This window comes from Equus przewalskii, chromosome 22 (genome assembly GCF_037783145.1).
Source record: "Equus przewalskii isolate Varuska chromosome 22, EquPr2, whole genome shotgun sequence".
NCBI classification, from domain to species: Eukaryota; Metazoa; Chordata; class Mammalia; order Perissodactyla; family Equidae; genus Equus; species Equus przewalskii.
The window spans coordinates 9,169,462-9,191,894 of record NC_091852.1 but is presented as its reverse complement, the minus strand read 5'-3'; the positions used below and the strand labels follow the sequence as shown (position 1 = coordinate 9,191,894).

At 42.6% G+C, this 22,433-nt stretch overlaps 1 protein-coding gene across 5 annotated transcripts in view; it reads right to left on the bottom strand.

Annotated features, from left to right (window-relative positions):
- Nucleotides 1-12,579: 12,579 nt before the first annotated feature.
- The window catches only part of LOC103555370 (transducin-like enhancer protein 1), an 83,456-nt gene continuing 73,602 nt past the window's right edge, over nt 12,580-22,433 (bottom strand). For all 5 annotated transcript variants that reach the window (XM_070590872.1, XM_070590870.1, XM_070590871.1 and 2 more), the window contains 6 exons: nt 20,943-21,192; nt 19,000-19,247; nt 15,793-15,940; nt 14,284-14,434; nt 13,328-13,404; nt 12,580-13,186 (listed from right to left, as the gene is read on the bottom strand). In XM_070590872.1, the coding sequence (XP_070446973.1) occupies nt 13,079-13,186; nt 13,328-13,404; nt 14,284-14,434; nt 15,793-15,940; nt 19,000-19,247; nt 20,943-21,192 (982 nt within the window). In that variant the 3' untranslated portion in view covers nt 12,580-13,078. The remainder of the gene's footprint in view (nt 13,187-13,327; nt 13,405-14,283; nt 14,435-15,792; nt 15,941-18,999; nt 19,248-20,942; nt 21,193-22,433) is intronic.

Here is a 22,433-nt window from a genome sequence, read left to right as displayed (position 1 = left end):
TTCTATGACTTTCATCACATTCTAGAATCATTGAAATGTTGATTTGAATGACTTACAAGATTTCAATTACTGGCAAACCATAGAATTGTAATTCCTAAAATTGAAATAACCATAAACAAGAGTAGCTCAGAATATAGACAATGATGACAAGAGAATCTTGTGAAATAGTCTAGGGAAATGCTGGCAGAAAAATTTCCCATTCTAACAGGATGGTCACTGATATTTTTGTGACTGTGCCAAGAAGCTATTCCAAAAGTTCTCACAATTATGCAAGGCAAGCCATTTAATAACCTGCTTTCGAACAGCTGTCAATTGCCAACATAAGGAAGCAAACACTACATACAATTAAATTTCTGTTCAAATCAAATCAAAGCTTTTTTATACACATTTCTGCATCTCCCGACCTAAATCAAAGAAATAATATGCACATCAAGGACTTTAGTCAAGCCCAGGTGGGATGTCAGCCTTGTCCATTGCACAACTTAAGGACAGAGAAGAGAAGGAGGAGCAGGGAAAGTGGTAGGTTTAATGTTTTTTGGCTTGTGGAAATATTAGCCAAGTAGTGATTTATCTTAATGTTTCTCTGCCTCCAGGAATGGGGAGAAAGGCCAGCACCAAAATCCATTTCAACACTTTTCTTGTGTGAGTCATTCAACCAACCAACTCTTCATCACCTCGCCCTCAGAAAATGTGTTGAGTTGTGGCTAACGGGAAAGCTTCCCTTGGCTGTGGATGCTAAGAGGAACGTGGCTGACAAGGGCAGTGAGGACGTGGGGCTGAGCTCCTCAGACATGGGTTTTGCTCTACAGCTGTGTTTTATCAGATAGGCACGTTTGTGCTGAAAAAATTTAAGAATTTATATATTTCGTACCACCATTCATAGGTAGCAGTTGATATTTACTAAGTGTAAAGAATCCATTGAGGTTTAAAACTCAAACAGTGGACATCTATAGTCGATTTAATCTAAATCATTGAAGTCTAATGTTAGTAAAGGAGCCCAAAGTAGATGGCATGCTGAATTGTGGTTTTATTTATTTATTGCTAAAGAAGATTCACCCTGAGCTAACATCCGTTGCCAATCTTACTCTTTTTTTTCTCTTTTTTATGTGAGCCACCACCATAGCATGGCCACTAACAGGTGAGTGGTATAGGTCCACGGCCAGGATCTGAACCCAGGCTGCCAAAGCAGAGTGTGCTGAACGTAACCACTAGCCCACTGGGGCTGGCCCTGAATTGTATTTTTATTTTAACAAACGCCAACTGGAAAGGCAAAAATTCATAATGTGAGTGATCCAGCATCTCTATGCAGCAATGGTAAGAGTTAAAACCCCTTTGAAGAACTCTGTTCCTTTTAGAGTCCCTTCTGCTACTAATTTTTTCATGTTACTGAGGAATAACCATCCCGTGTGGAAATGTCCAATAGAATTATGGCCATGATGACACATTTTTTAACAGTATCTCACTTAATTGTGAGGGATTCAGCTCCAAAGATGCTAAGGACTATCTAGAGTTTTTTTTTTTTTAGATGTGTACATTAAGATTCCCAACTATTTCATCCTGAGAGTCCACATCTGGAAGGCAAAACATCTAAAATGGGTTTAAATTAGTAGACAATGTGACCAAATGTTTAGGCCACTACTGCAGAGATTAAAAACAAGACTGACATTTATATTCTATATACTGAAGGTACAGAAAGTCCACATATTCCACATGTCACAATATCTGATACAATAAGTCACAGCCCAGAGGAGATGGTCCTCTTGCTGCTAAGTATTAGTCTAGAAATCAGACAAACATGGTTGACAAGGAGGTTTGCTCATTGACAAAGTGGCTATCATGGAAAGCAATAGTAATCACCTGGACCATATTCCTGAATTATTTGTTTGATAAAACGTTAGAAGGACAGACATCTTGGCTGGGTGGATTCTATTTTATTCACTCTTCAAATAAAGGAGTTTTTCCAGCCTGATGACATGTCACTGGATTGTCCAAATTGGCATTTGCGGATATCAAAAGGATGCCCGCCACCTAGAGAGACACGTGAGTTTACTGTCAGTTGCTGACTGTCAGCGGCCTTTCTGATCCTGTTTCCATGGAAATTGACATTAGATAGGTGGGGGGAGAGGGTTTATGGGTTGCATTCTTATTTCATTATTTCAAATAAGATGTTTGAAACTTTTACCTTCTTTGCACCCATCTGAAACTGGTTTCCCTGGTAACGGAATCAGGGATGCCGCCCCCCAAGAGCTGAACGCAGAAACTCTTACTTTGCTGATCCCAGAAGACAGCACCGAAGGGGAGAGTCAGCAAGACTACAATTCCTGGGATCCACTGAAGGAGTGTAAGGAAGAAAAGGAATTGGAAGTGACCTGAAACTTCATAAGGTTTTTTTAAAAAAAATACAAGGTTTTCTTTAATCCAAAATCTAGTCGTTCAAGTAAAACAAATATAGAGGTGGTGATGGTCTGCCAGGCACCTTAAAAACTGCCATCACATGAGGTGAAAACCTAATCTGCTGGTCTACACAGTTCCTCTTGCTGTGGCTCAGACCACCTGCTCATTCATTTCCTTATACATCACACTCACTTTTCTTAGAGGGGAAAAAAGGAGAAGGGAACATTCCAGACAAGGGCTCATTGGGTCATTTTTTCCCATAGATCAATGTTTTCTCATACTGAGTGATTTGCTTTCTAAGGGAGTATAGTTGTTTTTAAAAGGATTTTCACTGCAGAGTGTATGTTAAATGGAGAAGGTGGTGGCTCTAAAATGGCTGTCTACTTAAAAAAATAATAATAGACAAGAAACCATAGAGGAAAGAAAAGAGTGGCCATTAAACTAAACTATTAAGAATGGTTGCACTTTACACTCCAGATGTGGAGTTATGTATTGGGTCTGTGACAACTGCAGAGTGCCGTGCAGTGGATGCAGTAGAATGGCCATGTAAATTGAAAAGCAAACTAACGTCTCTTCAAACTCTGGAAACCACAGAGGGAATTTGCTCCCATGTGGAAAACTCTCGGCAATCAACCAATGAATCACTCGCCCAAAGAACAAGAGCTTTGTCTTTCTCATCAACTGTCATCTATGCAGAAGCAGAATATGGGTCACTTCATACAATATCAGAAAGAAAACCACAAGGGCATAGGTTTTGGCACATAGACCTTGCTTGAGTGCTGATGGTTTGTATTATGGAAAAGGAAACACTGTGTTCCTTTCTTTAATTTTGCCATATAAAACATTCCCAGGAAACATTACACCCGAAATGCTTGGTAAAAATAGAACTCTTGACTGAGATGCCTGTGTTGGGTGGAGGTAACAGATTTTACTTTTATGCAAACAAAGCCAACTACAGAAATGAAAAATAGGCTTGTAATACATTCACACACTGTGATCTAGCAATCCCATTTGTGAGATTATTCCAAGGAAATAGTTTAGAAGAAGAAAAAAGTTCTCTATATAAAGATGCTTAATGTAATAGTAGTCATTAGTTAAAATATGGTAAAAACAATGCAACATTGCAGAAGTAGTCTAATAAATGATGGTCTATCCTTTGATGGAGGCAATAGAAAGAACTGAAGACTATGCAGAAATATGGGGACAAAAAGGACTTGTGAGAGCTTAAGGAGAAAGGCAGAATGCAAAATGGAATGCGTGCTGTGCTTACATATGAATACATGGAGAAAGAGACAATGGAAATACTCCAAAAATAGAAATATTAGGATGGAGATTTGGGGTTTTTTTTTTTTTGCTTTGTAGGCCCTTCCTTCAATGATATATATAAAAAATAAGACAGTAATTTGATTTTTGGACCCTTCCTGCCTCACTTTTGCAAGTGACTTTGCATGTTGGCTGTTGCTTACTGCATCTATTTTGGTAGCATACAGTAAAGTTGGTCATTACACCAGTTTCTTCTCTAACTAGATGTAGAGTGAGGAAAATCAAGAAATACCATGCTGTGCTCACAGCAAGGGCAATGGACATGTGCGTCAAAGAATTGCTAGCACCTTGACAGTTAATAGAACAGGCAGAAACTGTGCAAGCTTCATAGCTCACGCCTTTTGAGTGAAACGCGTAGTATAGCCTTTAAAATTGCAAAAGATATATGCCACCCAAACTCTAAGGGATATTGAAACACACATTTTCCTCCTAGAGAGAATGGTCTGAATGAGCAGTGTTCTAAGAAATGAAGGGTACCCTCCCAACCTAACCTATTAAGTTAAAATCCATTTACCGACGCCGCCCACATCTTTTTCCAGATCCTGAGAGTTGCTATGCAAAGTGGACAAACACCAGTTGTCAGCGGATGGTGTCAGGACTGAAGCAAGTCTGCAGCACCCCTACAATCTGGGCATGCTGCAAGCAATTCCCAGTTTCTTTAGAAACTGCCTTTTGAGAAGGTGACACTTGAGTTTGGTTATTTCGAGGAAAAGATGTCAGTTCAGAGGGTCCTGGACACAGAGGCCTGACTTCACAAGATCCACGCTTGAACAGACTAAACTGGAGTCGCTGACAGTGCCAGTTACTGATGTGCAAGCTTTCATGAAAGCCCACCCTGAGACCATCTACTCCTTGCCCAAGGCATTCACAAGTAACAAGCAGCTGGGAAGTTCAGTGGTCAGCCAAATGGGCCTAAAGTAGCAACTTCTCAAAGAAAAGTGTGAGCAGCACCGTGTTAACTTCCCAAAATTATTAAAGTCTCAAGAAATTGATAAAAACTCTTAAAATTTGTTTAAGAATTCTCAAATTTGTTAAATTCTCAAAAAATGGCATCTCGTTTAATCCCTCAGGCCTGTGAGGCCTGTGAGGTAGGTATTTTTATTCCAATTTTGCAGTTGAAAAATGATCCTGAGAGGGGCTAAGGAACTTGCCCAGGGCATACACAATTGATAAGTATGTACCTCACCCAGGGTCTGTGCCTGATCTGGAGTTGATTCCACGCAGCATCCTTCCAGGGCACCGCAGTGCCCCGTGGGCTCCTTCCAGTCTGTATTCTCATTTCAAGTAGGATATTACTCATGCAACTACAGAAGAACCTTTTATTTTAAACAACAAAAATAATATAGAAGTCTGTTACAGCCTACTTTTAACTCATTACTAAGGTTTACCATCACTGGGGTTTCTAAATTACCTCTCTGAGGCAAGCAATGTATAAGGATGCAAAATAATTAACACACAATTTCTGAAAACTATAGATTCTTAATACTGAAAATAAAACCCACAAGTTTATGCAACAGAAACCTATCTTGAAAAAATTAGACATCCAGTTTAAGTATCTAAAAGGGTCCATCAAGGGTCCATGAAAGATTTTCTAAGAATTGTGAACAGGACAGACATCTTAAGCATGGAGATAGGATGATCAATGAACTGAGCTCCTCAGGGTCCTGTCAAAGACTGAATCTAAGCTAGAGCAAAACTAAGTGGGAAAATGAGATATCATTTCTTGCCTATCATTAGCAAATATTTTTAGAGAAACAACAGTGTGGTTGACCTGAGACATGCTAGCATTGAGCTGGCATTGCTGTGCTTTGCTGAGGGTAGTATAAATGAACCGAATATTTCTGGAAAGCAATTTGGCAGTATGTATCAAAGATCTGAAACACCACTCTATCTTTTGATGCAGTAATTCCATTTCTTGGGATTAATTCTAAGGAAAGGAGCAGAAATAAGGAGAAAAAATGATATATGAGCATTTTGTTTACAAGGATTATAATATCTCAATGTTCGAAATAGCCTACATACTTAACAAATGAGAAACGGGAAATTATAATAAACTCACTGTAAATTGTTTATGAATAAATTTTAATAATAAAGAAAAATAAAGTCAACTCAATAGCAAAAACACCAAATAACCCAATTTTAAAATGGGCAAAGGATCTGAATAGACATTTTTCCAAAGAAGACATACAAATGGCCAACAGGTACATGAAAAGGTGCTCAACATCACTAACCGTCATGGAAATGTAAATGAAAACACAAGAAGATATCGCCTCTCACCTGTTAGGATGTCTATTACCGAAAAGACAAGAGATAACAAATGCTCGCGAGGATGTGGAGAAAAGGAAACACTTGTGCCTTGTTGGTGAGAAGGTAAACTGGCGCAGCCACTATGGAGAACACTATGCACATTTCTCAAGAAATTAAAAATAGAACTACCATATGATCCAGCAATACCACTCCTGGGTGTGTATCCAAAGGAAACAAAATCATTATGTCAAATGTTTCCGCTCCCACGTTCACGGCAGTATTATTCACAATAGCCAAGGTATGCAAACAGCCAAAGTGTCCATCAACAAACGAATGAATAAAGGAAATGTGATATATATATGTGTCTATATATATATTTATATATACAGTCATGCCTCTCTTAATGATGGGGATATGTTCTGAGAAATGCAGTTAGGTGATTTTGTTGTTGCGCGAACATTATAGAGTGTACTTACACAAACCTAAATGCTATAGCCAACTACACACTCAGCCTATGTGGTAGTAATCTTATGGGACCATGTAGTGCAGGTGGGCCATTTTGACCAAAATGTTGTTATGCAGCACATGAGTGTGTGTGCGTATATATATATATATATATAATACAATGGAGTATATATATAATGGAATATTATTCAGCCTTTAAAACGAAGGAAATCCTGCCATTTACAACAACATGGAGTAACCTGGAGGGCATTATGCTAAATGAAATAAGCCAGAAAGAGAAAGACAAATACTACATTGTATCACTAATATGTGGTTTTTAAAAAAAAGTTAAACTCATAGAAACAGAGTAGAATAGTGATTGCCAGGGCTTGGGGGGGTCGGGGAAACAGGGAGAGGCTGATAAAAGGGTACAAGCTTACGGCTATAAGATGAATAAGGTCTGAGAATAATACTTTACTGTATAACTGAAGTTCTCTAAGAGAGCAGAACTGTGTTCTCACCAAAAAAAGAAAAAATGTAAACATGTGAGGTGATGCACGTGCTAATTAATCCCAGGGGCGGAATTCTTTCACAATGTATACGTGTATCAAATCATCATGCTGGACACTTTAAACATCTTACAATTATATTTGTCAATTGTACCTCAAGCTGAAAACAAAAAAGAGAAAAGCAGCTTCTCAAACTACATGGACAAGGAGGTAGAATGGTAGAATTGAGACAACGGGTGTTGGAGCCTGACATCCTGGGTTAAATCTGACTCCACCAATTACCTGTGTGATCTCAAGCTAGTTATTGAACCTCTGTGCCTCAGTTTTCTCATCTGTTAAATGTGTGTGAAACCAGTGACCAGCTCACTGGGCTGTTGTGAAGATTCAGTGAGGTAACACAAATGCTCAACTGTCCTCGGCACATAGTAAACAGTGAACAATTGCTCACTATTATTAATCACCTGTATTCTATTTGACATAATTGGCATAAAGTGATAATGTATTATTTCGAGGTGGTACAATGATTGGTTTTTATTTTCTTCTTTGTACTTTGCCATATTTTCCAAATGGAAAATCAGAGGTGCATGATGCTTTTATGAATTAAAACAAATTATCATGGGAGAACATCTGGAAGCCTTTGGCCCAGTGCCTGGCACACAGAAGTTCTTCTGAAGGCCTGCTGGGACGGCACCATCGGTCGTCTTAGCCACCTAATGTCAATTTAGTAATTCGCACCCAAGATTGCTGAGAGCTGCCTGCCCATCCCTCACTGCCCGTTTCCTTAGGGCAGTGCCCCACTCACAGCCGCCTCATCACCATCAGCAGGTTCTTCCTCAGTCCCATCTCACCGGAATAATTTCACCTTAGTCACCAGCCCAGTGACCACCTTGCCACGTGCTGAGGTCACATCCTCAATAAATGCTGGCTGATTGACCGAATGTGCTAATCTGAGGAATCAAAACATTCTATAAAGTGAGCATCTTATTATTCTACACACAGTAAGGATTCCAATTTTCAAAGAATGATTTCTAGCTTTTAATTATGCATCACTACTCCAATTAAACACTGTGTACATTCTTGAGGCTTCTACATTAGGTCACTATGCTACGTTTTCAAAGCCTTAGAAGACTCACGTAATTCACTTTAGTATGGCTACAGAAAAAAGCAACTTTAAGAACTCAAATTTGGTTTAGACCTACTATAATATTAAACTCCGAGTTAGTTTTGCAAACAGAAACTAACGAAAGAAGAACAACTTCAAAACAGTTTGCCTCTTGCACTTCATTGTCACTTTATTTTTAATCCTCAGCCCCAAAGCCTAAAATGTGGGACTGTTCCCTTTTTAAGAGAATACAAACATACTCTACAAGTTTCTGAACACATTGGCAGCCCTACTGTAGAGGTGATCGCTCTTGATTAGCTGTTTTCAAGTGTGGTCTTCAGATCAGCAGGCTCAGGATCCACGGGGAACTTGGTAAAGAAATGCAAATTCTTGGGTCCCACCCTGACCTCCTGCATCAAAAACTCGAGACTGGGGCCCAGAAATCTGAATTTTTAACTGGTCTTCCTGGTGATTCGGATGCAGACTAACGGTTGTTTTTGTGTGTGAGGAAGATTAGCTCTGAGCTAACATCTGCCACCAATCCTCGTCTTCTTGCTGAGGAAGACTGGCCCTGAGATAACATCCGTGCCCATCTTCCTCTACTTTATATGTAGGACGCCTACCACAGCACGGCCTGCCAAGAGGTGCCATGTCCGCACCCAGGATCTGAACCAGTGAACCCCGGGCCGCCGAAGCGGAACGTGTGCACTTAACCGCTGTGCCACCGGGCCGGCCCCTGATGCAGACTAAAGTTTGAGAACAACTTCCCTAGTAATCTGAACCCAATGGAGACCAAATCATGTAACTGTTTAAGTGCTAGGATAAAACACGTAGCCAAAAAGCTTCAAAAGGCTGGGGAGTAAACTCACTGGGTCAGAACTGACCCTCACACAAGCTTCGTCTTGTTGCGGGAAGCCTGAAACTGCGGTGATCTGAGGATTTCATTGCCAAGTGAAGAGAAGATGTCCTTGAGAAGCAATCAATCCATGGATCCACAGCAGAGTGGAGAGTTCGACATGCCATCACTCCAGCTCAAGCTGACAACCGAGCCAGCAGTCTCTCGACAGAATTAAATAGTGCACTGAAATTAAGAATTTGATTCCTCTCCGATCTGTTGGAAAACTTCTGGGAAAGTCACAACCTGGATGCACCATTAGCAAAAGTGCAGTTTTTTAAATCCCTGTTTGCATGCTCTACAGCTTTGGAGCCAGCTGCTACTTACCCATTGTGAAATCTTAAAAGAATTAACCCATTAAAACTCCCATCTTTCAGCCACTGTGAGGATGATTTTAATTTGTGTGAAACACTTCCCTATCACCGGGCAAATAACAGAAACTTTAAAAATGTTAATTACCATACTGATGAAATATTTTGTCCTTATTAGAAAACAAGTGCTAGAAACATCTAGTTATGAAAAAGGTATTACAAAGCCAATCTCACTAGGACTTCAATTTTTACCCAGTGAACTTCAATTCCATGGAAGAGCTACATGGTAGAAACCTACATCCAAGGTCTAAGTAAAGACTGTGAGTGATACAAAGCCAAGATTATGATCCAGCTATTCCAATGCTGGGTATTTATCCAAAGAACATGAAAATACGAATGCATAAAGATACATGCACCCCTATGTTCATTGCAGCATTATTCACAACAGCCAAGACTTGGAGGCAACCTAGGTGCCCATCAAGGACGAATGGATAATGATGTGGTACTTACACACAATGGAATACTATTCAGCCATAAGAAATGATGAAATCCGGTCATGTGTAACAACATGGATGGACCATGACGGTATTATGGTAAGTGAAATAAGTCAGAAGGACAAAGTCAAATACCGTATGATCTCTCTCCTAAGTAGAAGATAAAAACAATGACAAACAATCTCATAGAGACAGAGATTGAATTGGTGGTTATCAGAGGGAAAGGGGGGAGGCAGGAGGGCAAAAGGGGGGATTAGGTACATGTGTGTGATGATGGATTGTAATTAGTCTTTGGGTGGTGAATATGATGTAATCTACACAGAATTAGAAATATATTACGATGTATACCGGAAATTTATATGTTATAAACCAATGTTACCACAATAAACAAACAGAAAAATAACAAGATTAAATATAGATAAGACCTATTTCAAAACCTATTTTCAAAAATGGGGAAAACAATTACTTGCATACATTAAGCATAAACTAGTGAACACAAACCTATTTGCACATCTATTAATGCTGCCCGGAGTACCTAAGGGAGCTGTGCAATTGGTAAGTATTTCAAATGAAATGAAGAGGAAATATGGATAGCCAGGAAGAACCAGAGCCCACTCCATGAGATTTGAAAGAACACAGACAGGACTTGTGTAAAACCTTAACTTGGTTCTACCTCCTGTGAGGCCATGGGGACACAGCTTCCCCAAGCCCTGGTTACCTAATTAAGGATAATGACAATCATCTCCTGACATTTTATATGTGAATCTGCCTTGCACGGCTCTTGGCACACCCTGGTGATCAATGTCTAGTTGAATCTGAATTTACTGAACCCACATTTGTAGTCCATATTCAAGGGGAGAGGTATACAAACATTTGGCTTACCCAGCTTTCAACCATCCCATGCTTCCCAGTCTCCTGGGAGAGAGGAAGAGGAGTGGTGGCCCCTAACTACAGAATTTGGGAAGAAACCCTTCTTCCACTCAAGCCCTGTGTTTGTAGAATGGCTGCCACTCACAGTCCTGCTTCACATATTGCTTCTGATCCTCAGACCCTGAGAGGTCGGCACAACAATCTTAACATTCCCATTTTACAAATGGGGAAATGCTCAACTGTCTAGGCAATTCCCCCAAGTTCCAAACCCCTGAGCAGTGGGACTGGCTCTTGAAAGCCTCTTCCAGGACCAAACTAGCATCTCATCCCAAAGCAAACGGAAGTAGCTTCATCAGACTCCACGTCATCGATGAGTTGCTAACGTCTAGACACTCGGAAGGAAATCCCATTAGAGAAAGAGTATCACCAGCTTGGGAAACCATACAGCATGAAGGGAGAAAATGCACCAGCAGAAAACAGGATGATTTCTTTAACCCAGAATCCTTTCAAAGGTATCCCTCCTCCCCATGGGCACAAGGCTGCACAGCAAGAGACCATGTCGCCCATCTCCCACAGGACTAAGTCCCTGCCAATGGACTGGGAATGGCAGTGATGAACAAATTCCTAGTCAGCTGCTGGAAAGCACATCCCTTTACTGAAATTCCACTCTTTCCCCACTGCCGGGGACACTGGAGTAACCCTGAAAGTGCAGGGCTGTGCTGCTGGCCTGGGTCACTGGGCCTCAGGAAGGTGAGAAACAAACCCTGTAATGTCTAAGCCACTGTGTTGTTGAGTGCTGTCCTAGCAACTTTGCCTCTACCCTACTATCACAGGAAACAGGGAAGCAAGGCGGGGAGGAGAGAGAACGGTAAAGGTACACAGGGCGTTAATAAGCCATCAGAGCCGGTAGGACAGAAACTACTTCATTATACACGGAAGGGAGGAGAGAGAAATCAGCTTCAGTAATTAGGGCTCTGCCATTCGCTTAATGAGAAGAGAAAATATTTAACCAACTCTACACATAAACAAATATTATTTTGGCAAAAAAGCGAACAAAATAATGTTGTTGAATGTATAAAAACAAGAAGGTCTGGATAACAAATGAAAAATATTAAGACAAACTGCCAACAACTCGCTAGATCATAAGAAAACAAGAACACTAAAAATCCCGTAGGTGCTATTTTTAAACAGCTAGGAAACTTGGCTTAAAATTATTGGCCATTATTTTCTAAAACATACCAGTAAATAATATGTATATAAAGAATGAGCCATGTGGCCTTTTTGGGAGGAAATACACATGGTAACTTACTAAAGGCCAGGGTTATAGGTTTCACCTAATTAAATTAGCAAAAGCTTATCCACAAAGATAATGATAAAGCAATGGCTGGAGCTGCAGGGAGAAGGGGGTTGGTGCTGGGTGTGGTTGGCTTCCGTCAATGAATATAATAGATCAAATAAGTCTTAATGAGACAAAGCCAGCTGACATCCCCCCTTTCTTTCACAGGTTAGTGAACTCCACAGCTTGGTGAATATCATCAGTCTTAATTAACACTGAACCCAAGTCACCTGCGTTTTCTGAAAGATGAAGCTTGTGAGGGGAGAGAAGATAGATTTGAAAACGCTGGACGTTCCAAGAGAAAGGAATATTCTATCTCCCAATGACTCCCCGAGAAAAAGCAGAGCTTTAATTTGTAACTCCAATCACAAGAGTATTCTAACAGAAGAATGAATCTGGAAATTATTTTAGCTTCTCAAATAAAACCGTCATTAATAAACCTTCAATTACTCACTCCTCCTAGTCTTGACTTCCTGGTAACTCAGACGTGTTGATCACGTTCTGGTGCAGCAGGAGGCCATGACCAAATATATTTATAAAATAAGAAGTGCATTTTGAAATTTCCTCTACAAATGTTTGGAATTTGCTTATAAAGCCCACATCAATGATCCCAAAGTGTTGACAAAAACAATAAAGAAGGAAAAGGAAAACCACTTATTGGTACTAAAGCCTTTACTGTAATAAACCAAATATATTTACAATTTATACAAATGTTTAACCTTCAACAAAAATACAAAAAAACATTTCACAAGATGCAAAACCAGGAAACAAGTTCAGTGGAGACACCATTGCTCTAGCAAAGACGGGCGTGAGGGGAACCGCGAGGAACAGAAAGGAATCTCAGCGGATCAGACAGAAAGAAAAGCGTGGGCTCTGCCGGGGTAGCAGGCTCCCTCGGTTGCTCAGGCCTACCGCCCCCCGCCCCTCGGTCCACCTCGCCTCGGTGCTCCGTTTGGTCTAGGTAGATAGGTGACCACCTGTTGATGGACTCGTCGCCTCCTCTTTCTAGACTGAAAGTAGTTTTGTGTCAAGGTTTGGAAACAGGTTTTCATGTTTGGTTTTTTTTTTCTTTTAAAGTTACAACTTTTCTATTTCTACAAATTCAAAACGTTTTGGCCCAATTCAACTATAAACGTTAAACCACATAATGTTTTCAGTAGATGACTTCGTAGACTGTAGCCTTCTTGTCCCCTGAGCCAGTGACTATATACTTATCATCCACAGAGATGTCACAGCTGAGCACGGACGAGGACTCTTTGGACTGGAAGAGAAAACAATGGGCATGTGTTTAATGTGAAACAGATCTTCAGGGGCCCTTCTCCCTCCCAGGCACCCTCACTTCTGGTGTCCCCAGGGACGCCATGGACACAATGTCATTCTAGGTTAAGAAGCACGGACCTACCTGGAATATACTAGCTCCGTAGGGGGTCCGCCAAGCATTGAGGAGGTTATCCTTTCCAGTACTGACAAACCACTTGCCTAGAATTAGCAAAGGAACATGTAGTTTAACAAGATTTGAATTCCTACTGTACTATTAGCCACTTGGAACTAATCAAACTTAGGGCATTTTAAATCACAAGCTATCATTCCCAAGGGGTTGTTCTATGACATGAGTGGAAAGAGCAGGTTTTAAATCTGGGTTCCACTGTGAACCATCTGTGATCTGGTAATCAAAGCGGTGGCAGGGGCCGTGTCAGCCCCATTAGCCACCAGCTACACTACAGACAGCGTCACAGCCAGCACACACTGGGTCCTCCAACAGTGAATCAATGAAGTTGTTGAATGGGACTAGGCAGGATTCAACGACAAACCTAAATAAACGCCAGACACGATAGATAGCGCAGAGCACGTGCTCAGTGACTGACGGCTCCTCACCCATCCATCAGTCTCGTGCACAAATATCCGACTCCACAAGAACTTCTTCCCTCTTATCTTCCCTGCAGAGTGTGTCAGTCTGGGCACAGCCAAAGAGCCCCTTCTGTGACTGTGGGCTCCTCATCCTGGTCAGTCCAGACCGACTTCCTCTGCTCCTGCCCCATTCTTCTATAAATTCCCCTCCACCTCTCTTCAGAGTGGTAACTAACTGTCCTCCAGCCCAGAGATTCTCCACTAAAAAGAAATAGGTGTCAAAATCTTGTATTAGGTAATTCACTGCCTGCTGACTTTTCTCAAATTAGGGAAACAGACTGAAACAGACATCACTATGCTCTATGGGACATATTAAGACAATAGAATTATTGCATCCAGCTGCTCAGAGAACAACATTTTTTCCAGATATGATCTCTACTCTATTTTTCTTTAGAAGTATTTTCCATTTAAACCATTAATGTCCTCTGGTTTCCATTTAGTTGAACTCACCACAATAAGCAAATTTCAGGGACAGCACACAGCTCTCGTGGAGATGCAGCTGGTACTTGTCGGGCTTGTTCACGTGGAGAACTTCCACGTTGCTGCTCTCCATGCCCACGGCCAGCCACTCTCCAGTGGGGCAGTACCCCAGGGAGAAGATCTATAAGAGGCAGGACAGGCTCACTGGTTATTCTGCCCAATAAACTTAGGAAGTGACAGGATGACAAGGAAGAGGGGAAAATAGCAAGAAAATGGAGATGTAATTAGCAAACTCCAGACTGTGGTCAAGTCTACAGGATAGGCGACACCAGCCAGATGAACCAAGTGCCAAAAACTTTTATGAAACAATTGGAAAAACTGAAACACCTACGTCCCATGTGATGAAATTAAGAAATTATTCTTATTAATAATGGTATTTTTGTATGTGTGTGTTCTAAATGGGTCCTTGTTTTTTACAGATACTAATTGAAATAGTTATGTATGATGTCCGGGATTTACTTTAAAATAATCCAGTGTTTGGGGTCAAGGATGACAGATGAGACAAGACTGGTCATGTGTTAAGAACTGTTAAAACCGGCTGATGGGCATATGGGGTTTATTGTACAATTCTCTGTACTTTCATATATGCTGGAACATTCTCTGTACTATGAGACGTACTTGAAAATTTCCATAAGAAGTTTAAAAAAAAAAGGCAGACCAAAAATAGTAGCCTACTCATACTGGGAAAAGGGCTGGAACAGGGAAGACTATAAGAAACTCAACAAAATTTTAACAGGGACATGAAATTTAGTAGGATGCATAGTTTTCCATTTTTATCCTATTTTTCTGAGGGGAATTATTTCCATCATTAAGAAAAAAGAAAGGAAACAAGTAATGATGAAAAGAACAATTCTACCACCAGAAAGCACTTAAAATGGCAGGCACAGTTTTCCCCACAACAGATCTAGATTCAGATAGTCAACAGCTAAATAATCTTCGCAATCCACAAAATCGCCATCTTTGTATCATTTCAAAACTCTGTAAATCTAGTCAGCGATGAGTCTATTTCCTAAGGGATGAGTAATAAAGTAATAAAAATAATCCACTGAGATGCCACTCCATCTTTTTAAGCTCCCTGATAGAAGGGAAATGAATGAACTTTCAGAGTTATTGTGACTTTACTCCTTGTGATATCCTGGCATATTTTTCAAGCTCTATTTATTTGTGAATCATATAATCGTCTCTCACCCCTGCCTTGGACGGTGAGAACACGTACAGCAGATCACACACTGCATATTCTTCACAGCACGAATCCCTTAAACGAGCTCATACATACATAAAACAACGTGTCTGAACCTACAGCATTACAGCAACCACTCTACGCGTTTCACAGTGGTTTTGTTGCTTGTCTGTATTTTCTTTTTTAAATCAGTGTCTCAAATTTAAGCCTGGTCTGTCTGTCTCCTGGAGGTAGGAGGGTAGAAGGAGGACACCACACAGACACCACCTCACAGAAGCCACCTCGGGAGAGCCTGTCACCTGGGAGGTGAAATCGTGCTGCTGCAGCTGCCGCCCCTCGCGCAGGTCCCAGGATCTGACCGTGTTGTCCAGGCCGCCCGTCCAGAGCTTGGTGCCATCATTAGAAATGTCAATACAGCTGGCCCCGTCTGTGTGGCCCTGGAATTGCCTGATAAAACAAACCAGATTGAATAATGATTTCCTGCCAGAGCTCAAGGTAAACACTGTTGTGTTGTTAGTTTTGGACTCGGGGTGTGTGTGTCATCTCTTCAGTGTCTGCTGATGTGCAAGATCAAACTAACCTTCCCCCGAGGAGGGGAGGAAACAGCACCTGCAGATTTTCTTTCTTCATGATCCAAGCGTTAAAGAAATGCAATGCCATTTTAGGTCACTACACAGGAGAAGTCAAATACGCTGCTATAGCTGTTCTTACAAATCCGTCTGGAAGGTAAAATTCCTCCCAGGTCTGGAAAAGTGTTTAAGCATTAAAAGAAAATAAAAAAAGGACCAACATACAGAATCCCCAGTGTATTCCTTAATGAAAGATGAAGGCCTGCCCTTTCCTCCTGGGGTCTGCATCACTACATGACCAGCTGGGGGGCCAGGAGCACTCCGGTCTTCATGAGTGAATCCACGCAGCGACGCCCTTCGTGCCAACTGCGCATGAGCTCGCGTATTTACTCAACCTTGCTTTCTGTATTAGAAAGAGCCCTGTGTTAGGAAATCTGGACTCCCAGAGACAAAGGGTCATGCCAGCCTCCTGACGCAGAGGCGCAGAGCAGAGACAAAGAGAATTGCCGAGGCCGACCCCCGGGGACCTCAGCAAAACCCGGCCTTGAAGCTGAGCACAAGGCTGTTTTCTTAAAGGGGACCCTCGTGCTTGAGTCACAAACTACCATCAGGAACAATCGATCAACAGCAATTTGCCGAGCACAGACGCTCTGCCAGGCACCAGGTGGGGCTCGCTGGGTAGGAGGTCAGTGTAAGCCGTGACAATGCTGGTGGGTTGTGGGTCCCGGACTTGGTTCTGCAGGCCAAGAGGGAGCTGGCAGGGGAGTGACCAGAAGAGGTGAGAGCCGTTCAGAGGCTCAGCCACTATGGTGAACCGGGCAGGACCTATCAGAGAACTGCTTGGGAATTTCGATACCAAGAGGGAAAGCTTCCACGCCTGTTCTTCTCTAGGGCCCCTCACCTTATCATTCCCAAGAACACCAAACCTTTATCTAAAGAGCATGGAAGAGGGGGAGAAAGCACCACTGTTGCCCTGAATTCTGAGACAAGACAGGAACCATCACATCAAAAATCTTTCTGCACAAGCTGTTCTGAACTTCTGTCTTCGTCTTCTCCCCACAAGCACCCCAACGCTCACACCGACTGTCGCCATGCATGGGTGCCTCAGTCATCGCAGCCTGCCTCCAAGACATCCCCATGCGTCACCCAGAGCTGTCCCTGCGCCAGCTTTTCAAAGTGCTGCTTTGCTCTCCTTCAAACAGCTTCTGAAACCCAGTGGCCTCCCTTCACTCCATCCTCGACTTCTTCCCTCTAGAACTCAGGGAACACTCGTGCTCCTTGACCACAAATGTCTCTCTCTGCTGGCTCACAGTGCTCGGTGGGTGTTCCTCCTCCCTCATCCACATGCCTCAGCCCTGCTCTCAGGCTTCCAGAACGCACAGCCCGGGACTGCTCAGGACGTGCTGGGTCACAGTAGATACAAGACTCAGTAGGCTCCATACTGCCCTGTCTCATGTGGCCAGTCCACAGAGAGAGAGATGTGTAAAGCACTACCCATTATATAGATATATATCCAACAGGTACCGACTCCCCGGGGGCCGGCACAGAGCAGGGATGGAGAGCAGACGAGAGCAGAATGCCTGGGCCCCATCACAGCTTCCTCGCACCCGACTGTGTGACTCAAGGCAAGTGAACTTAACCTCTCTGTGCCTCAGGCTCCTCATCTATAAAATCAGGGTAACAGCAGTCCACACATTATGACAATTAAATGGATTAATATTTGAAAAGTGCTTAGAAGTATTTTGAAAGTGCCATTTATTAAATTTAAAAAAGAAAAAGAGAAAAAACAATGAACGCTTGCTAGGCTAAAAGCCTGAAGGAAGGGACTGATGACTCTGGGTCCATTTGTCCATTTTGCTCGTTCTGAGCTGCCCAGTGAGTGACAAGAGAAAAATAACTGCTGCACCGTCACCCTAAAGAGCATGGAAGTGGGGGGGAAGCACCACTGTTGCCCTGAATTCTGAGACAAGACAGGAACCATCACATCAAAAATCTTTTGATCAAAAATCAAAAAGCAGGGACAGAGCCTGGCTCCGTGACACTGACTGGATTCCTAGCAGGGAGGTTTGAAGGGAGAGCGAGCTGCAGTAAGGACTTCATCCCTTCTGACACACGGGCCCAAAAAGCATCAGACGAGCCTGCTAAATAATCCTCAGCCTAAATCGCCCCATAAACAGTGTTTCTGAGCAAAGATGAACTGTGAAACGAAAGGGCAAGTCGCATGCCAGTTTTACCCTGGATGTTTAATTAGTGCTTCCTTTTTTTAAAAGACTTTTCTGTAGCGTCTCTGGTGTGAGCACTGACTTCAGCAAGGGAACGAGCTGGCTGGAGCCAAAGAGAGACACAAAGAGGGCAGAATGACAGCTGTCGCTACGGTTCGGAGGGCAGATTCCAGGAAGCTGGGTTTGTCCTGGATGGAACGTCCCGTCAACAGGACTTATTTAGTTATTGGGAAACACAGATACTTCAAAACCATTCTGTGTGTGAGATTCGTGGAATCCCCTCTTCAAATGTCCTTTTGTTGATTTTCTGTTACCCTTTATCAGTTGGCTCCTGTTTGCACAAACAAGGGTCTAGCCAAAGCCAAAACCATGTAGTATTGAGGACCCTTCATACCGTCACGTAGTCCATCGTACACCACCCCAGGAATATTTTTTAAGTAAGTGTGGTTTCTCTAGGTGGTGATAGGAACAGTAGGGAGGTAAATATAAAGCCTGGTGACATCCAAGCACAGCAGCATGACTACAAGACCCCCAAGGGCAGCGACCCCGTTTTGTCTTTGCACTCCCAACACCAAGCTCCATGCCTGGCATACAACAGGCTCTTAATGGGTGCACTGAGGGACTGGGGGCAGCCAGAAAAGCAGGGGTGAGATGAGGCCTTCTGGCACAGGTAATCAAGGAGGGAACCCCCCCTAAGGAAACCATCTGTGCTCACCTCACCAGCGTCTGGTTGTGCAGGTCCCACACAGCGATGTTGCCGTCGCTGCAGCACGAGAAGCAGACCTTGGAGTCGGGGCTGATGGCCAGGGCGTAGCAGGCGGGGGCCGAGGACGTCAGCTCTGCCTTGATGCGCGGGGTCGGAGCCGCCAGGTCCCAAATGGACAGGGTACTGGCTTCGCCTCCCACTATGAGAGTGCAGCCATCAGGGAGCAATTTGCAGGAACGGATGTAGTTATCTCTATTCTGTGAAATAAACATAATTCAATTGCTATAATGTATTACTGAGCAGTAAGGATGCCGTGTTCTCTAACTGCTATCTTGGTTTTTGACTTGAAAAGTGGCATTTCACAGACACTAGCAAAGCAAGAGTTCAGTAGTGAAGATTGGGATCTGATTGTTTTGTAAACAAAACAAACTCATAGGGTTGCTCAGGCACGCACTAACGCTTTGATAGAACTGTTCCTGATGTCCCATCTCTTGCTGAGTAGACAAGTGAAACAATCAGGAGATGTGAGGTAGAGGCACACGTACTTCTCTATGAAGAAACCACTTTGGAAAGCTACTTTATGAATCTTTGACCTCATCACCCTCCATTATTTACAATTTGGAAACTGCAGACCTGCTGCCTAAGTTTTCGTTACTCTTAACTCTCTATGTAAAGCTTGTTTTCATTCGCCAGATGGATCCTTGTCCAAAAACTTAACAGAGCTGCTTTCTCAAGTTATAACAACACGGCTGTCATACTCAAGCCTCTCAATCCAAAGGGCAAAGAAACTGATAACAGAAGGCATCTCTCCATCAATCAACATGTATTAAAAAGGGAGGTGGGATCTGAAATGGGAGGACCTAAAATGACTCTCCTCTTCGAAAGAAAGAACTGCTATCCTTCAACCCAAACAGATACAGCCGAAGCTTTACGATGCTTTAACCACAGCCTATTTTTCAAACAATAGAGAAACTTTAAGCCTGTAATGAGTGTGACAAAATACTCCTATTACTACAGAACGCTGACCTGTTTAAGTATGTTTAACTATGTTTAAGTTTTCATTCATGGAGATATTTTAAAATTATGTGAGTAAAGAAATAAACCAACAACTACCCTGCAAGAAAGCCTCTGTGCCTCAAAAATACTGCCACCCTTCTTTTTGGAAACACTCCCTCCCGAACCCTCACCATGTGCCAGGCATGTGAACTGCACCACCTGTGACAGGAGAGTGCAGGCGGACACCATACTGGGGGCCGAGGAGCCCTGAGTCTGCTTAAACCACCGGTATGTGGTCTGTAAGTCCTGGGGTGACAGCTCAGAGGTCGGAACATGTCTCGACGTGTTCCCCGGTCCCGAGACATGCGCAATGGCATTCTCACCCCACGGGTGAGGGCAGATGCGGTGCCTCTCAGGGCTCCTGCGTGGCTACGGCTGCCCTGGGTCCCTGCCCTGCAATCTAGTAACCCTTTCGTGACGTCAAGGTAATAAAGCCCAGCCAGCCCTCCCAGGTCTCCCTGAAAACACAGACCCTGTTCAGAAGGGTTTTAATGCCACCTTATCAAATGTTTACTCTTCAATATTTATCCAAAGGCTGTAGGGAAATTAAAAGTTGAGTGGGTGCCAGGGCTCAGAGTCCAGGGCTGGTTGCGCTTCCATCCATTAAATGGGAACACCCTGTTGAATACACATTCAAACAAGGACAGCTTCTGTAAACTACTGTAAAACAGTTTTTAAAAGAACTCCATCAACTCTGGGATTTAACCACTGAAACAGCAATAAACGCAACCTTCACACTGAAGGCAGAGGGGTCGGGAGAGCTGAATAGCTAACACAGGAAACAGAATGGGCTTCCATTTCCTCCTAATGCGAATAAAACCCAGGCCTGGACAGCTATTTCCTTATTGAGTCTCCAGGGAGAAATTACCCTTGTGCTCTGGTTCCTGTTCACTCACCAGACAGTCGAGCTGAGAGACGGGGCTCTTGTTGCCGGGGTGGCTGATGTCCCAGACCTTGACGCAGCCCTTCCCACCCGTGTACACGTGTCTCGTGGGGTTGCTGATGGTCACTGCACACACCACCTCCCCGTGGTTCAGGGTGTTGATTTGGCGAGCGTGTCGGGGGATTCCAGGTCCAATGAGGGCGTCGGGGGGGAAAGGGACGGGCTGCATCTGACCGTCTGCAGTCACGTGGAAGGAGTATGCACTTTTGGAGAGGGGAGGATTAGACAGAACAGAGAGGGACAGGAGAGAAGACAGAAAAACATTTATCATAAGGCAGTTAGTCCTTACTTCAGCACTCTGCTACGAGAAAGACAAAGAAAAGGGAAACCTCTTGTTAGAATTTCCTTTTGAAATCAATATAATATCAAGTACTTACTGATGGAACAAATTTAAAGTAAATAATAGCAGAAGTCTAGGGTATACCAAAAGATACTATATTGAACTGTATTCTCTAAGTTTTTAAGGATTTTTAAATTGTGCTTATCCATTTCATACAGCATTCTTTCAAATCCCATTATAAAACACTAAATGAACATAAAATACCTCCTTCCATGTACCTTATATAATTGTATGACTTCTTAGTATAATTTAAAATGATTATTTTCCATGCTTTAAGATGAGGCCCTTAAGAACTCATAATAATTACATACAGTAAAGAGTATATTTCAACACTAACAAACAAATCAGATTTCTAAATGTACCAACTAAGGCTTGGACTTCAACTCTGTTTTGCATAACCAAGAGAAAAATAATAGAAGTGATTCTCTTACGTCAAACAGCTTTATAAAGGAGATTTCAAGTTCCTCCTCAACAACCTCCCATCTACCTTGGCCATGAACCCGAGTTCAATCTAAGGCGGCAAAGCTCCAGCTAAAAGACGCTCTGCAGCCCCCGTTAGCCAGGTGTGCCCACATTCTGACTAGTGAGATGTAAGCAGAAGCCGCTGAGCGGCACTTAGAGGAAGTTCTTAACTTAAAAGAAAGGGGACTCTAGGAGATACAGAAATTCCCTGTACTTTCTACTCAATTTTGCTGTGAACCTAAAACTGCCCTAAAAAATAAGTTTATCAATTAAAAAAAAAAAAGAATTAAAAAGGGGGAGGGAGGACATGTCTGCCCTCTTCTCTTGCTCTTTCCTGAACTATGAGCAGATGACTGGAGCTCCAGCAGCACTTCTGGGCCACGAGGTGACTTTAAAGATAGAAATCAATTGCTGAGGGAAGTAGAAGAGAAAGACAGGATGCAGAGGCCCTGGCAACGCGATGGGCAAGAGAAATAAACTTCTATGTTACTTAAGCTATTGTTTTCCTCCCCCGTTGAATACAAACAAACCTAATCCTCATGTATACCTCTCTTTCTACACCAAAATCATAAAGCATGGTTTTTCTCTAATGATTAATTAGTCCCTTTACAGATCTAAAAACCATGGGTATTAATACAGAAC